The sequence below is a fragment of the Perissodus microlepis genome, chromosome 1, assembly GCF_051167445.1.
Source record: "Perissodus microlepis isolate ML-2025 ecotype Zambia chromosome 1, ASM5116744v1, whole genome shotgun sequence".
NCBI classification, from domain to species: Eukaryota; Metazoa; Chordata; class Actinopteri; order Cichliformes; family Cichlidae; genus Perissodus; species Perissodus microlepis.
Window position 1 is genome coordinate 22,156,821 of NC_140461.1, and position 17,296 is coordinate 22,174,116.

General features: G+C 39.2%; 2 protein-coding genes across 2 annotated transcripts in view; one reads left to right on the forward strand and one right to left on the reverse strand.

Moving 5' to 3' along the window:
• LOC146393808 (growth arrest-specific protein 2-like) overlaps window positions 1-4,300 on the forward strand; it is a 17,022-nt gene extending 12,722 nt beyond the window's left edge. The window contains exon 8 of the mRNA XM_084935624.1: window positions 2,269-4,300. Within this exon, the coding sequence (XP_084791750.1) occupies window positions 2,269-2,496 (228 nt within the window). The 3' untranslated portion in view covers window positions 2,497-4,300. The remainder of the gene's footprint in view (window positions 1-2,268) is intronic.
• On the reverse strand, window positions 3,667-15,694 carry tmem276b (transmembrane protein 276b). The gene is made up of 4 exons (XM_084935612.1): window positions 14,953-15,694; window positions 11,974-12,087; window positions 7,534-7,671; window positions 3,667-7,293 (listed from the first exon to the last, which is right to left on the reverse strand). Exons 1-4 carry the CDS (start codon window positions 15,347-15,349, stop codon window positions 7,043-7,045), a joined length of 900 nt encoding a protein of 299 aa, XP_084791738.1. The 5' UTR covers window positions 15,350-15,694; the 3' UTR covers window positions 3,667-7,042.
• Window positions 15,695-17,296: the final 1,602 nt, after the last annotated feature.

Consider the following 17,296-nt stretch of genomic DNA (forward strand, 5'->3'; position numbering starts at 1 on the left):
ATAGAAACACTTCATCATCTTCCTTTCTCAAGTGCTCTCGAGAAAGACGTTGACTCAACAGAAGCCATGTGGTCTTTGTTCTATAGCCGACCTTTGACATAACAGTGGAATGTGAAGAAATGATGAACAAGGAATGTGTGAAATATTTATGAAACCTGTACTCAGACCAAATCTACTGCCTTTGTTGTCATCGTTTTACCTGTTAGTAAGCTCAGATTTAGTAAACATTACAATGTAGCTGAGGCTTATGTGAGTGACGTTAGCTTTGTAGAGGTAAATTTAAGATTATGTAAATCTTCATCACCACAACTGTCCTCCAAATCATGAACGTGTGTCCAATCTGATGAACTTCTTTACTGTAGTGGATTTGGGGATAACTAAAGTCACTAAGCTTTATCTTCTGGCGAATGAGGAGTTATTTTTAGCAAGATATCTCAATTTGACCTTTTAGTGCCATTCAGAATCTGCAACGGTCTAATCAATGTGCTGTCTTATAGGGTTTCTATTATACTGTCTGCACCTAGACATACACCCTGTATTCAATAAGGAGGTCTCGCTTATGTGAGATCTCTAGTAAAGGGGAAACCGAGTACAACAGGCGAAACAGATTAATGGCATTAGAACTGGTATGGCTCATCAATTTGTGTGTTTGCTGTCAAATTTAAGAACTGAGCGCGCTCACAGCATCAAAATCAGCGCTTGTGGCTAAAGCCTGCCTCCTACTGGCATGTGTATAGAGGACTCCTTTTCCCTGAGTACGCTAATGCATCTTTCAGGAGGAGAGGGAGAGAGAGGGAATCGATGGAGGACACAAGGGAATCCAGACGTTAGTTTATGGGCTGCAGACATAGCAGGGAGGGGGAGGAGGGCGGGGGTTACAGAGACAGAAATAAAGGAGCCTGAAATAACAAAGAGGGCTTGGGTAGATCATCTCCTTCAGAAAGATGCTGACTTGTTTCATTTTTTGTATTTTCTTCTTAGATGATTAAGTTGGTCTTTTATTTGACAACATTGGTCCATGTTTGAAAAATTACACCCAGAAAATAGTAGACTGCAGAAGCTATTTATAGTCTACATCAAATAACAAATCTAAATTTATCTTTTACTTTATTTAATACGTTTAATCTCAGACAGTCCATTGTTAAGAATCTGGACTGAAACACGAGGTTTGCCAGCGACAGTAAATGAAGACAAAGAAAAAAACAACTGTGTTTAGACAGTTTTTTTTATTTTGTATTGTGACTGACGTTTTGAGAATGAGCACCAGTCACACTGATATTTCCTGGGAGTGTGACAGGAGAGTGGTTTATTCAGGATGTCAGACTTGACCCGTCAACCTCAACAGTTTAATCTGCAGGATAACAGCTGAGACGCACCACGTCTGGAGTTTCCTCCGCCTGCGTGTATGCGTGTGTCTGTGCTTGTACCATTGATTTTTTTTCATCCCATACACGTGACACACACACACTTCCATACATAAAGCGAGGAGATCTGCTTGTATTATCGCATTCTTAATGGCCCTGTAATGAAGGCTTTATTGCTGATAAGGCAGGAGGTGGGTGGGTGGGGGGGTTGCTGGCGCTGACAGAACAACGGATGGCTTTGCAGGGCCTCTTGGGAATGTTAATGTCTGCTGGGAGTTGAGGGACTGAGCCGAACTCATCTCAATTTCTCCTTCCATTGCTTTTTTTTCTCCAAGGCTCTATATTGTGGCATTAGTTGCCATGGCAGCAGTTGGTTTTCAGCTGTAAGGACGGCTGTCTGTGTACGATTTGTTGATTCAGACACGACTGACCTCACTGTAACTACTGTTAACAGACAGACTGGTAACGCTGCAATTATTATCATTTAAAATAGTTCTGCTAGGTGGCTTGTGCTTCAGATCTGTGTGGGTGCGCCATTGTGCGTCACTGTGTGTGTGTGTGTGTGTGTGTGTGTGTGTGTGTGTGTGTGTGTGTGTGTGTGTGTGTGCTCAGCTGGTTCCACGAGGAGCTGTTTCATTTGGCTTAATGAGATTTTGACAAAGCTTTCCAAGACATCATTTGCCTTTCATAGCCAGTGCTACACACACACACACACGTGTATGTGATTGTGTGTGTGTGTGTGTGTGTGTGTGTGTGTGTGTGTGTGTGTGTGTGTGTGTGTGTGTGTGTGTGTGTGTGTGTGTGAACATATATTTGAGAGTTCAAAAACATCCTGGAAATGCATCAGCCAGAAAATATGTGGAAAGTTTATTACCCAGTATTCCCTCCCATGTCACCTTTGCAGATGCTAAATGAGCGTCACGTGATGGTACGAGTGGGTGGAGGATGGGAGACCTTTATGAGTTACCTGAAGAAACATGACCCCTGCAGAGGAGGAGAAGGAGGAGGAGGAGCAGTGCTGGCAGGTAAATCTGAGGTCAGGCTCTGTAAGGACAAACCAAAGCCACCCAACTTGAACATCTCACCTGACAGTTACATGGTGGTCGGAGCCCATTATCGTGGCAAGAAGTAACTGCCTCTGGCTTCAGGTGGCAGCGGGAACTCTCACCTAATCAGAGCAAAGTGTTCAAGGTCAGTGATTCAACACAGCTGACGTCCATTTTACCTCAAGTTAAAATACAATCCAACCTTTTCTCCTTATACACAGATGTGACTGTTCTTATAGCTGTGTGAAGTACGCAACTGACTGTGATTACAAGCTTACTTAACTCTGCGTATGCCACAGTGCGTTAGGAGGCAAATAAATGGCAACAATTTTATCAATTCACTCGCTTTCACCGCTTCCTGCTGCTGCAATTTGTGCTTCAGCAGCTTTATTTTGAGCTGTAAGAAATTGCAGCGCAGATATTTTTGTCAGCGCACCATCTTTTGGATGTACATCATTACTTTCATATATTCTTCATTGTGAAACACTCTTTCAGGAAAAGTGTTTTTTGGTACTCTATGCAATAATGTGTCTGGTGTAAAGTCATCTGTTTAGATTTGTGCAGTTTCTCAAGCTCACAATGTGTTTATGTTTGTTTGAACTTTTTTTATTTTAGACATCCACATTCCTTAATCATCTGTGTATTTGAGTTTCATTGGATGTTTGCCTGTAATTAAACCTTTTTTTAAAAAAATATGTGTTTAAAATAATTGTAATTTTAAAAAAAATATATAGACTTGATTGCTATTGCAAGGACTAAATAAAAGATTTCTTAATGCTGCTTCATATTTACTTACTTCTCACGTTATTTGTATGTTTTGGGCCTTTTAACACAGATTTACTCATTCAAGTCTTTTTAAAAAAAAAAAAAAAAAGCAAAGACACAAAATGTTAAGTTCTCCCTCTAGGTGGCACCATGTCCTCAGTGACAAAAGGCCAACCACCGCCTTTGTGATTAGTTGGGGAAGTAATGTGTCAACACTGGCGCTATGATGGTGTCCTACCTTCCTGGACATTCATCTCTTAGCTGGACTGTCTGTTTTCAGTTCAGCTGCAGAAAGCACCTCTACCCTACAGATTTAACAGTACAAAACATCTTCTGCCTCAGACAGACGAGGATCGTCACATATTAAAACTTTCAAGATAAAAGTGCTTTTTTTGTCTTGTTTTTTTAAAAACAGTTAAACACATATAGCTCTGCAACTTTGGAGGGCAGAACTGCAGAGTCACGGCACAAACACAAAGACAGAAAGCATGTTAATAATTACATGTTTTATTTCAGTAAAATAAACTAATTAAAAATGGACACACTTTTTCATATATTGAAAGAAACTAACTGTAATGAGATCATGCAAGGCTGTAATGTCTGGCTTTTGTTTTTTGTTTTTTCTTATCCCCACGTAACATCTGCAGTGGATGGAACCAGTATAAATGTAGAAAATAATAGCTGTGCTACTGAAATGAGAGCCACTATTAATGGTGGCATTTTCACGGGACATCTCTCATTGCACAGAGTACTTCTCTAAGTTCCTCATGAAAGTTGGATTATACAACAATTTCCAGTATCTTGTTACACGGTGCTCATCCGTCCTCTAACGTTCGTTCTTTTTTGTTTTTTTGTAATGCTTTGTAAATCTTGCTACTGTGTGCTACTGTTCTTCTGTTTTGAGTTGATGACAAAACTTCAGCTTCAAAACACAGACACTGCTTTGTGTTGGTGTTCATTGAAATTTACTATTTGAGACATGGGGGGCTGGGGGGTGGGGGGTAGCTGTGTGCTTTCAAAATGTATCATGTGTTATGTTTTGACTGCACACATGCAGTGGTGGCAAAAGTCTAATTCCTCCCCCACCCCCACCCCCATAATACGCAAAAAAGAGTTGTGTGCAGTTGTGCTTCAGTCAGAACAACACATTGTACTTGCACCATGTACATATACGTTACACTTCACTGCTTACAGTATATTACTGTGTTTCAGTTTAAGTGCAAACTTAAAACTTCATTAAAACACCACACAGCGTCGCATTCTGTCAGTTAGCAGTGTAGCGAGCATGGATATAAAAAATTTCCATATTTATAGTATGCCCTACTTTCAGGTGGAAACATTTCCACATTAAGAGCCTCGGCCGATTGACCCTGACCTCACAACACTGTATAAACGCGGACTCACAACAGGGTGCGTGTTACATGCGCTGATCATCTTTTGCTCCCTCGTGTGACCTTGCAAACAAATATAGTGCCACCAGCTTAAGACTTCAGGTTCACTAAATCATGAAACGCAGCAAAGTGCAAAGATTCAACAAGACACTGGCGATACAGTTTTCTATCATGCCTCAGTTCATTTCCTCATTGATGGTGATGGTGAAATGACCAAACGTCACACACAGTGTTGTTAAGACACTATAACATTTTTTTTTTCTAAGAGAGTTAATTGACATAGCTGATAGAATATCTCATGATTCATCTCAGGCAATCAACACTTATAAAAACATCATGGCTGTAATATTCTTGTATCATGTAGTCATGGATCGTGGAGGTGGTGAGTTTTGTCCTTTTAAAATATATTACCTCTAGTGACTCGGGAACAAAAAATTACAGCGTTACAAAAAAACAAAACAAAAACCAAATGGCTTTTGTGGGTTATTCTCGCCCAGTAGTGTTAACAGGGTGATAGTTTTTCCTTTTATATTTAACAGCTTTAAGTCCTACACTTTATTTTCAGACATTTTTACATTGTCCAAACCATGTTGCACACTGTGGAATATGTCATTTTCCCACTTAATACAGAAAACATGGTGTATTTCAAATCAAAAATAAGTTTCCAAGAACGCATTCCTTAAATTTTACTTATTATGGATACTTGTCATTTCAAGTTTTCTCAGTCTAGTTATTTTCGATGTGTAAATTAAATAATTCAAACTGAATGTGTATTTGCAGTACAGCTCGAGACACATGTCTAGGCATATGTTGCTGTAGGTGCTTTGTTTCGACCTCGGATTTGGAGGTGTAAGACAAAAATGAAGAATTCCTCTGTTCCTCTCACACACAACAATGTGTAGTGTACTGTTTTGTTAGCTAGTACACAGTACATTTGCATTTTACTGGTACAAAATATATTTTTACTAAAATGATCAGTCATTGTGTGAATTCCAAGCATCACAGCCTTCAACAGGATTTTTTCTACTTATAATTTTGTTGTTGTTGTTGTTTTCTAAAGATTAACATCCATATAAAAAAAATTGTAAACAACTCTTAAATTCACAATATGCATTTGATTGCTGGACAATGAGGTCCATCACAGAAATTATCTTTTATTGTGCTCCTTTCCTTATATTAAAACTAACATTGCAGGATATTAAATGATGATAGTTTGGCCTTCCACTAATGTTTGATATAGTCTGTTATTGTACTTAGTACAGATGAGAATTCTGTGTGCAGATTGTGCTTGTATTTTTAGTGGCATCACTGAAGTTGCATTTCTTTCTCTTCTAAAATTGCTTAATTCGCTTCTATTCAGAGGAAAAAAGGACTGGCCAATATGAGGTTAAACAGTGGAGCAACCAAATACTTCCTCCATAGTTTGGTTTAATTTTTCTTGCTGTCAGGTTATGATTCAGCCTTCAGCAAACACACCGGTCTGTCAGATCCATGACAGTGCAGCAGATGCTGTGTTTCTTTTACTCAGATTTACCTGCTTACTTGCATTACTTTCACTTGGTAATCGACTGAACTCTGCCGGCCATCACTGCCTCTGAGCAAACAGAAAACAAATATTCAAAATCTACTTTACACAAACAATGATCTGGATCTACACTGAGATGCATTTGTACATATATAATTGTCAAAGAAGCGTCAAACAATTTGCTCTTGAAGGCAAAAATTTTACTTCTGTGTATTTTATCATACTGACCGCACTGCTAGACCCAGTATAGGCTGTAGACGTGTGCCCTGGGGCTCATGTTTGATATCAGTTAGTGTGCTATACTAAAGATAGGCAATGGGCAGTCAGTGCCAAATTTTTTTCTTCTTCTGTTTTTTTTTCCATTACGAACAATAACACAGCACACTTCACTCGACTGACAGAGGAATGCTGACAGGATGTTCTGGCCTGATGTTTGTTCCTTTTGCTGTATATCTCTCATGATTCATCCATAGTAATTGAGCATGTGTGGAAAGGCTGGTGTGTGTATGTGTGTGTTTGTGTGTAAGTGTGTCTCTTGTGTGGGATTGTGTGTGGCTTTATGTATTTAAGAGAGCACCATTTTATGACAATTTCTCTTCAGAGAAAACAGTCACCATTAGATCATCATAAAGTCAGCATTTCAAAAATCAAAACCAAAAGAAAAAAAGTCTTATTTGTGCTATTAGAGCCATGTCCCAGTCAAACATTGCTGTGGGTGTCACTCTTGGCCTTTACGGAGGTCCCTCTGGGATTTTCAAGATTAGGTGTGTGAAATTTGCCGTTACTTTGTTCCTTCTGTCACAACTCAGGCACACTGAACACTGAAGGGGGATGGCGATGCTGAGGGTGTTGTGAGATGGTGATCAGACAAAAACTGTTTCAGAGTTAAACATCAAGGTTGGAAGGGTGTGTTTGTGTGTTCGGTGGTTCAATCGCTTCACAACGCCCCTGTCACACGGTTCCGTTCTCCTGCCTCGGCTTGTGGATGGTTGTGCGAGCGGCAGGCGTACTCAGGGATGGAGCCAAGGTGCAGAGGAAGCCAGCCAGCAATGTGAGACCGAGGCCCCCCCAGGCACAAAACATGGACCAGCCATAGCCATGGCTAATGTCTTCAGGGAGGCCATACATGTAGCGAGGATAGCGGGATAACTCGAAGTTGATTCCTGCCACACATGTGCACAACGAGATGATGCAGCATGTTCCTGTGTGAGTGGAAGAGAATAGGACTGGTTTACATGGTTTTCGATTGATTATTGAATTTTTACATGTACTCTGCATCTTACTGCAGGATGAGAATCATGTTACTGCGGGACATTGAACTGTTATCTCATGTTAACACAAAGGTGCTCTCAGCTGTCATCAAATAAATAAATAAAGTGAATAAAATTGGATTTTGCATGCATGCTTGTGTGTGGATGTGGGCATATGTGCTCTCACAGTACCTCCCATGAGAAAGAGTAGCCCAGCTACATATTGCATGAGGTCATGCTGCTGGCAGCATCCCAGCACTCCAATGATCCACCCGAAAAGAATGATGGACACAGCCATGCCCACAAAGCCAGCTGTCATTCTTCTTAGATCTGCAAGCAGAAATGAAAACTTCACCGAGGGAATCGTAACTTACAGACACTGAATACTAAAGCTAAAGGCTAAAGTATTATTATTACTATTATTGAATTCCTTATGTAAACACGTTGCATCACTGAGAACAAGATCTCTTTTTCATGACACACCTGTGTGCAATAACATAAGTGTAGACAGACTGCTAGACAGGCAGAAACCTAATACAAAGAGACATTATACATGGTCATAAATTATGAAAAGTATTTCCCAGGGTAGATGTAGACATGTAATGTTTTAAAATCATCCAATTAAATAAAAAAAACAACAACATTGCTTTAATTGTTTGGTTGTTTATTTTGTTTGGTTGTTGTTGATGGGGTTTTCCCTTTCTTAGGCAGCAAAGTCTTTCCGTTTTTCTAAACTGTGTGAACAGGAAGTACAGCTAATATTAAAATGTCATCAGACATCGTGCAGTAGAGCCTTGTAAATAAACTTTATACATTGCTGCTCTATTTGCGAGGCAGGAAAATCGCACTGTTTCACAGTTAGAACAAAGATACAAGAAACACAGGTGAGTAGGAAAGAAACAACTACTCTGTGATAATAGTTAAGATAAGCATGAGTCAAGAGGCAGGCATAGAAACAATATCACCATAATAGTGTAGACAAAACTATAGATTGTACAGTGATGTTACTGGGAATACAAAAGTCAAATCCCTGGTGTTCCACAGCAGCCTTAAAAGTGAGGCTAGCACCTATCCAATCAACAATTTCATGTAAACTAGGCTACATGCTAAGTTACCAATGAATGTTTACTTCTAATTGTATTATCAATAGCAAAGTTGTGACGGAACCAACTGGCTGTCCAGTTTCATCTTTCAGAGGAACTAATATTGTAGTATGCTATGATATACTTACTCGTGTGTCAAGGATTTAACTAATGCCAATAAAACAACTTAATATAGATCAATATAATATTCAAAAATCAGAAATCAGTGAATTCAAAGCTCTAACTGAACTTTATTTCGTGTTAAACTATCTGCTTTTAGACTGCTTTTTCTGCTTTTTCGTGTTGAAACAACCTGCCCTGTTAGAAGAGGAAGTGTTTTAAGACATCATTACGTAGTTTCAATACACAGTTCTTTCTAGGAAATAGTCTTTTTTTCCTTATCTTCTAGATAGATCCACACACACACACACAGTTGTTTCTTTCCACATTTGAAATCAAATGAGTATACACTGTATACACAAATAAAACTAATTCAATCTGTTAGTTAAAATAATTACATACATAATTAAACAATTCAAAAAACTGTAATGCATTAAAATGATATCACTTTTACAGAAAACCTTTTTAAGCCAGAACCATGAAACAGTTGCCAGAAAATTCTAAACTTTGAAAAATGAAGTGTTCAGTGAGCCTTCTAATAGCTAATGTAAAAATTTAGTACTCGTGCAACAAAATACAACGAGAATAAAAATGTAAAAATATAGCAAGAACACAAATAACAAGAATAAATGCAAGATAATGTTAATTTGTGTCTTACTTAAAGTAAAGACGCATTAGAAAAATCACAAAAAGTTCATTTTAAATCCAGGATGTATTTTTAACTCATCTTAACTGAACATCTCTGCATTACCAACGCACTGTATCACCCGTACTGAATATAAAACAACACACCTACAGGCAATAAGATAAAAGTAGTGGAACATGATACTGGAAATCACTACTGATGGAATCTAAGGTCTGGCAACTCACTATCTCATGTTAACCCAAAGGTGCTCTCGGCTGTCATGAAGAACAGAAACTGAATAAAATTGTATTTTGTCTGCAGACTCATGTGAGGATGTGCTTTTCACAGTACCGTGATACAAGGATGCCAAGAAGTACAGGTCTACTCAAGGGTTTAAAGGGGAGGTTTAAGAAAAGAAGCCCCTGTGTTAATAACACTGATAACCGTGAGGTCAGTATAAGGTCAGCAACACATTTACTATTGATAGGCAGCTATGTGTTAAAAGTGGTAAATATAAGTATTTTAATTATTCAGAAATGGATAAGTATCCACTGCGACAAAGTGAGCGTCTTGCTAAGGCTTATAGGTTTATAAAAGACTGCAGGGAATGACAGCACAAGGAGATTATTTCACATAAACGTTTCCAGTAAGACTGAAAAAAGACGTGGCTTTTGTAAATGCATTTGAAATAGTGAGGGGGGGAAAAGACAAAAAAAACATATTTATGGTTAATATTTCCACACATCATATCTGTACTGTAAGGTATAAGAACAGTATTTTGATTTTGGTGTTATACGCAGTTGTACATTTTTGCCATTATTTAAATTGCATTTATACAGTATGGGTACTTGCATGTATAGTTGTATCTTTTAATATTTGATGACATCTAGAAGGCAAATAAAAATCACAATAAAATGTATTGACAGAAACAAAAATGTCTATTTGAATTTGTTGTTGAATGTGTTTTCACATAATTTTTTAAATAAAATCAGCAATCATTTAATAAAAGTTTATAAATAAAATTCACATTAGCCTCTGGAAGTGCTCAAGTTACCTTCATTTGTTAAAACTAATTAATTTTGCCACTGCCTCTCACATGAAAATAGTTTCTGACATGTTTAAGGCTGACAAGAACTGACAGGATGAAAACACTGTTATGTGAACATGGCATCTTTCATCTAGTGGATCAATTTTAGTTTAACAAGCAGAGCTGATGGTAGTTACAGTAAAACTGTCTGTCGGTACAAAGAATAAATAAGAGCACAATACAAAATGTGTTTGTCTGTGTCCACCTGCCAAACTTATGTTCAACTTTTACTTCTGGTTTGGGTCTCCTCCACCTCCAGAGGGAAATATCTAGCTGATAAGTTGCTATATGTTCCACTGCCTGTTCCTATTTTTGTCTGCTATTCAGTGCTGTGCAAGCAAATCTAAAGTGAGTTCCTTTTTCTCTGAAAACAGTGACACTAAATAAGAGAAGAAATGCGTGTAGATTAAAGTAGCAAAACAATGACTAAAACAGGGATAACTTTCATAACTAGCGTGGGTTAGTGGTAGCAGGTGAGCTGCTGTTTCTCTTTTTTTGATTAAATGCGCACACATCCTTTACTTTTTCATGCAGCAATGATTTTTCATTGGTGTTTCACTGGTCAACAGTTTCAGGACTTAGTAATAAATATTGCATGCTTGAGCTGTTTTTATGGATTGTATGATTAAGAGCCTGTATGTGATAGTTATGTAGATGCTAAGAGCAGTATGATAAATTCAGAGCACTAATAGTAAGACTAAAGCAATCCTGTTGTACAAACAATAAAAAAACACCACTTTCCCCTCGACTACACATCATGTTGAGTATTGATATTCATTAAGCAGAAGCAAATGTGATTTAATGTGAGAAAAAAGTGAGAAAGACTTGCAGCAGTTCTTTAGCTGGCAACATGGTGTTGTTTTGATTTGGTAATAATAGAGACATTTGTTTGACGAAAAAAAGACATAGGACCCAACACAGTGCCTTGGTGCACACCAATGTCACTCAAAAACAAAGCCCATTACTAAAAAAAGATTGTTATTTCATTTTCTCTTTTTATTTTTTAAATTATCATTAAGCTAGTCTAGTAATGCTATGGTCACACTAGGAAAAACAGTGGCTGGAAACTGTGTGCAATAAACTTCTAATCTTCATGCTTCAAAGATGTAGATTGCATGAGCAAACCACTTGCAGTCACTTGCTGTGTGACTTTGACTTTGAACAGCAGTACGATGGAATTAGCCTGCTATCAGATTGTGATTGAATGGGTTCAAATTGGCAACAACATGCAATCTGTTTGTGATAATGCAGCAAATAATTGTGATAAATCAGTTAAAATAACAAATCTGTTTGCATCTACATAAACAGAAATCCACATTAACTTCAGAGTCCAGCCAGAACCTCAGAGGTTTAAAACAGAAATTTAGATTCCCTCCAAATAGTGAAATTGTTGCTGTAGACCAGCAATTTCAAGAATATAGCAAGAATGCCACCAGATGACAACCAGCTGAGTCGAGTCTCCAATACAAAAAGAAACGTCACAGATGAGATGCACTTATCAGACTTGCTGAGTTAGACTGTAATGTTTTGGCAACCAGTCTGCTTGTATAGATCAGACAGCAATTATTTACAATGCCAAACCCTTGCCAGTGTGACCAAAATTCTTTGTAGAAAAAATACATGTGTATTAATGAATAACTCCAAAAACCAGATAGTCAATCACCAAACACAAACACAGCCAACACCAGCTCCATAAAGACAAAAACTTTAATACTTACGGAGTGCATGCCACTCATCCTGCCGTATAGTCTTTGTGATGTTGATGGGTAAATTTCGCGGTAAGATGGACGAAGAATAGTGATACTTGACTGGGATACATCTCTGAATTATGCCTGGCAGAAGAAAATGGAAACAGTTGTAACTGGAGGACAAATTCCTTTAATTCAAGTAAGTAAGAGGGTAACAAGCAAGAAAATTAAGTAAGAATTGCATTCTGAACCTTCGCCCTACTTCTGGGATTGTAAGATAATGTGTGTATGCAAACATGGTAGAAAAGCTTCTTATTTATTTTCCACCCTCACTGGGTTTTAATTTTCTGAGCTGGCCTTATTAACCTTGTTTTCCCAACCACTCCTACATTGTTATTAAGGGAGGGGATTAGGGAAACAATATGGAATATGGATTATTCCACTGACAGCCACAACTGTTAACTGCTCTGCCTTTATAGTGAATCTATTTTGATTTTTGCATTTGGTTTTGGGAACCAAAGTCTATAATCCAGATCCTGCTTTTCATATCAGATCTCATATTAAGGAAAATTGTGGATACCTGGCAAGCCATTAAATGTCCCACACACCTATTGAAGATTAACATAAATTAATTTAGCTTCATGACTGGAGCTGTGATCAGTGAACCGGACTGTGCTTGACTGACGCCTCCCTGAGTCTCCTTTTTGCTTTGTTGTGAGTTCAAATGGGACAAATCAGACATTTATCACAGCTACGGTACAATGAGTTTGATAATTACTCGTAAGCACATTGGTGCCCGGCTTTAATCTGATAATGCAAGTGAAGGAATCTTTGAAGGTGTCACATATTGTGAAAGTCTAAGTCCAAACATCTATAGGGGTAAACTCTGTTCCACATATGCTGAAAAACTATGTGAACAAATTAAGATTTTGAACTCCTAATAATCTGTATAGATCTGGAAATGCATTCAGAAATGTTTGCATTAATTAAGAAAATAATCTCCCAGATGAGACACAATCAACTATTAAAATGCTTTGCAGCTTTGACCTTTCTTTTCATCTGATTCCGAGTGCAGTTCTCTAAACTGTCTCACTTAAAATTTGTGTTATTATCATTTATTGTTTGCCTTCATGCAGGATGACAGAGTTTAATTAAGGTCACTTTAAATCTGACAGACTGGTTGACATCTGATTGCACAGTAATCACATTTCGGCTGCTTGAGCAGGAAGTAACAACGTTAGCACAATTCTGATGTTCAATTACATACATTCGTGAGATCTAAATGTAATAACAGCGGACGAATCTGCGTAATGCTTCTGGTGTATATTCATTGTCACTGTAGTGAACATGCCAATGGCAAAGCAGAGCTACTGCAGCGAAGAAAGACATAGTTTGGTTTACATGTTATCATTCTCCACATAATGCTGGTGCTTTATAGCCAGTGACCATTATAAATAATCAGTTTTCTTCTATGCCATCTGTACCACTCTTTGCACAAAACATGATAAATGAATGTGAAGCTATAAAACCTGAAGTTAAAGATGATCCTCAGACTCAGACAGGGCTATCTAAATTGAGTAATAAAATCTATTTACTTAGACTGCATACAGTATTTACTTCTGCAGGCACTTATAGTAAATACTGTAAGTTCTATTATGCTTGAAATTGAGCCAATTCTAATCTGCACCTCCGTTCTTGCTGATAAGAGCTCAGTATGGTAAATATCCCAAAGGCATGGAGGCTAGTAGCAGCAAGAACTTTTAACATAAGTTAAATGTGTTGTAGTCTGTCAACATGCATAGTGCAAGATGTGGACATGGTCTCATGAACACGGCTCATAACCAACATAGCAGTGCTCGTTTAAAACTCAAATGTTTTTAAAAGGCACGCAGTCCAGTTAAATAATATTACAAAGTACAGCCTGAAATAACCAGAACACTGAATCACAACCATTCAGAGACAAAATCTGAATAAGCTTCATCAGAGTTACTTGCTGCTGCAAAAACTGCATCGCACTAATGTGTTTATGCCATAAAGTCAGCCTTTACAGGACAATGAGGCAATCAGTGAAACGTTAACAGAACACTGAAGTGATGTAAGTGCACTGCTCTTACAATATGATGATTTTTGAGAGCAGAAATGAAAATGCACTGTAAATTATTCATTAGAGAGCCTGAAATCTTGTGTTATTCGTGAAATTAAATGGTTTTAATTGTAACATAAGTGGCAGTAGTTATAGTAGTTGGGGGGGAAAGTGGGAAGTATTATGTAACAGAATTACTGCAAGGTATCTAAAAGGCTGCTAGATTTGGTGTGAATTGGTTTCAATACAGCATGCTGTGGCTAAATGAATGTTATTTACTGGTCTGTTTTAGCCATGCTGATCTACTTTTATTGTGACACTAACCAACAACAACAAGGACCACAAAAAGTCCCCCAGTTTCAGGACCTTACTCTTTTCCAGGTATGACATCAGGCCTGATACAAAGCTTTTCATTGTTGTTCACTGAAGGATGGCTGTGCACTGAGTTGTCTCTACTGTAGCCTAAGATTTAAAGCATTTGCATTAAAGATTCAGCTTCTGGTGCACACTGAAATTGTTTTATTTATCATATTGACTATTACGAGTCCGCTTAGGCTCTTATAGACAAGACTATCCTCTTGTTATAATAATATTATCCGAAAGAGAGAGAGAGAGAGCGAGAGAGAGAGAGAGACTTAGCACCATGGACAGCGAAATTACCCGCTAAATTAAAAGACACAATAGATTCCAAAAGGCCATCCTCATGTTTTATAAAATGTCAAAGCAGAGACACGTTGATGTGAGAGGCCTCTGGATGATTTTGTGTGTGTGTGTGTGTGTGTGTGTGTGTGTGTGTGTGTGTGTGTGTGTGTGTGTGTGTGTGTGTGTGTGTGTGTGTGTGTGTCAGGCTAGGTGAGCTCATCGCTGAGCATCACGGCCTGGTGGTGCACACAAGAAAAGCCAGGCTCCAGACTGCTCGTGTTTACCTTTGTAAATGAGGTCCTCGGTCTCCGGGTCGAATCCTTCCCGGTGACATTTCCTCCAGAGACCAGAGATGGTGGAGTTAAACTGCCGGCTACAGTGAGACTCCATGGCAGACGCCCCGGCCAGAAAGTGCCGCTTCCTCCTGAAGACAGGAGCAGCATCTGGGCCGTTACCTTCCCTCTCCAGGCTCTTTGGAGGCATCTGGAGGGGGAGGTTGTGGCTCGAAATGTAGATGTAACCCGGGTCGTTTCGCTTACTGGCATAGTTTTTACACCTCTCTCGATGTCTCCTCGCGTCCGTCTCGTACCAATAATCGGTGCAAATCGCCATGGCGAGCAGCCCCAGCGCGCAGAGAGCCAAGAAGAGCCCCGTGCCCGTTAATATTTTCATAGCGGCCATCTTCTCCACTCGACGGAGAGCCCAAACAGTCGCAAGAAGGTTCCTCCGTGGCCGTGGTGATACCGCGTGAAATAAATCACGACGGCACTCACAACCTCGCGCAGTCCCGCGCTGGGAGCATGGTGCTGAAAGGCCAGTGATGTCCGGACTAGATGCTGCGGTCTATTGTTGTGGTACCCGGTGAATGCAATGTTGTTCCCACCATCTGTTATGGTACAGGAGGAGAGGGGATGGATGGCGACCAACGCTGTGAGGAGGAGGCAGGGGCAGTGATGTAGTTGCGCTCTCTCTCCTCCAGGTTGTTGCGGGATGGGGGAGCAGACAGAAAGCAGCTCTGTTGTGGGGGAGTGCTGGTTTTTAATGCTCGGATGGTCACCTTTTGCACTAAACGTGTAAAAGACAGGTGCTGTGGAGTCACAGCTGAGCAGTGTGAAACTGATCCTTCAGATTAAGAATCATCTACTTTTTTTTTATGTGTGTATTTATTGTTATTTATCTCCCACAACTGCGTTCCTGCACAGCAGCAGAAACGATGCACAGTGTAGAAATGATGTGACATGCTTTAAGTGATAATTGTTCTATACTGGGCTTCATAACTCAGCCATCCAGGCAAGGTTCACGAGATGGCTGCCAGCTGATACACAATCACATTTGTGTTTCAGAAGCAAGTTCTAACACAATTAAATTTGTTTCAATAAAGGTACAAATAGAGCTATATATATTTGTGTGTCTGTGTATATATATATGTATACTTGTGTGTATTGCATGTATGTATTAGATAATGGTCCAGCGAGAGTAAATCTGTTAAAGATTCATTTACTCTATATTGGGCCCCTGCTTTGTTACAGAATAGTTTACAATCCCAAAACATTACTTTCCAGGACAAGCACATATTTTAATCTGGGCACCCCAGGAGAAAACATGTCTTGATGACATGATGACTTTAGTAGATTGAACATAGACTGAATTCCCTTAAGGCCTTTATGAATTAATATATATAATTTAAGTTGTAAGGCTCATCCCCCCCCCCCGTACATAGCTACACTATAGTGTGCAGTAAGCACAAACGTCACTTTACATTTTACTACACAACTACCTATAATGTCGCATGTGCATGCCTCTTTTCCTTTCAGAATTATCTTAATACTTCATGACATAGATTCAGCAAGATGTTGGATGCATACCTCAGAAATTTTGGCCCACATCAACATGATAGTATGACCCAGTTGCTGCACATCCACGAGGCGAATCTCCAGTTCCAACAGGAGGCCATTTGAGTAAAGTCATTTTTGCGTTCAAGAAGCTAGTTTGAGATGATTTAAGCTTTGTGACATGTGACTGGAAGCAGCCATCAGAAGATGGATGTGGTCATAAAGGCATGGACATGATCAGCAACGGTATTCAAGTAGGCCGTGGAGTTACTCAGTTGGTACCAAGGGGCCGAAAGCACGCCATGAAATTATCCCCGACACCATTACATCCCCAACGACCTGAACTAGGCAGGATGGATTAATGCTTTCATGTTGTTTACACTAAATTAAATTCTAAACCTGATTTCTAAATGTCACAGCACAGAAATTGAGACTCACCATCATCACCTGAGCAACATTGTCCAATTTGGCGAGCCTGTGTGAACTTCCTGTTCTTAGCTGACAGGTGTGGAATCTGCAATGGGTTTCTGCTGCTCTAGCTCATCTGCCTCAAGGTTTGATGTGCATTCACAGATGCTCTCACACATGAAATCCTTGGTTCACTGGTTATTTCAGTTACTGCTGCCTTCCCATCACTTCGAAGAAGCCTTGACCATTCTCATCTGACCTCTGACATCAACAAGGCATTTTCACCCAGAGAAACTGCTGCTCACTGGATATTTTCTCTTTTTCAGAGATGCCCCCAGAGACGTTCATGTGGGAAAATTCAAGCAGATCAGCAGTTTATGAAACTGAA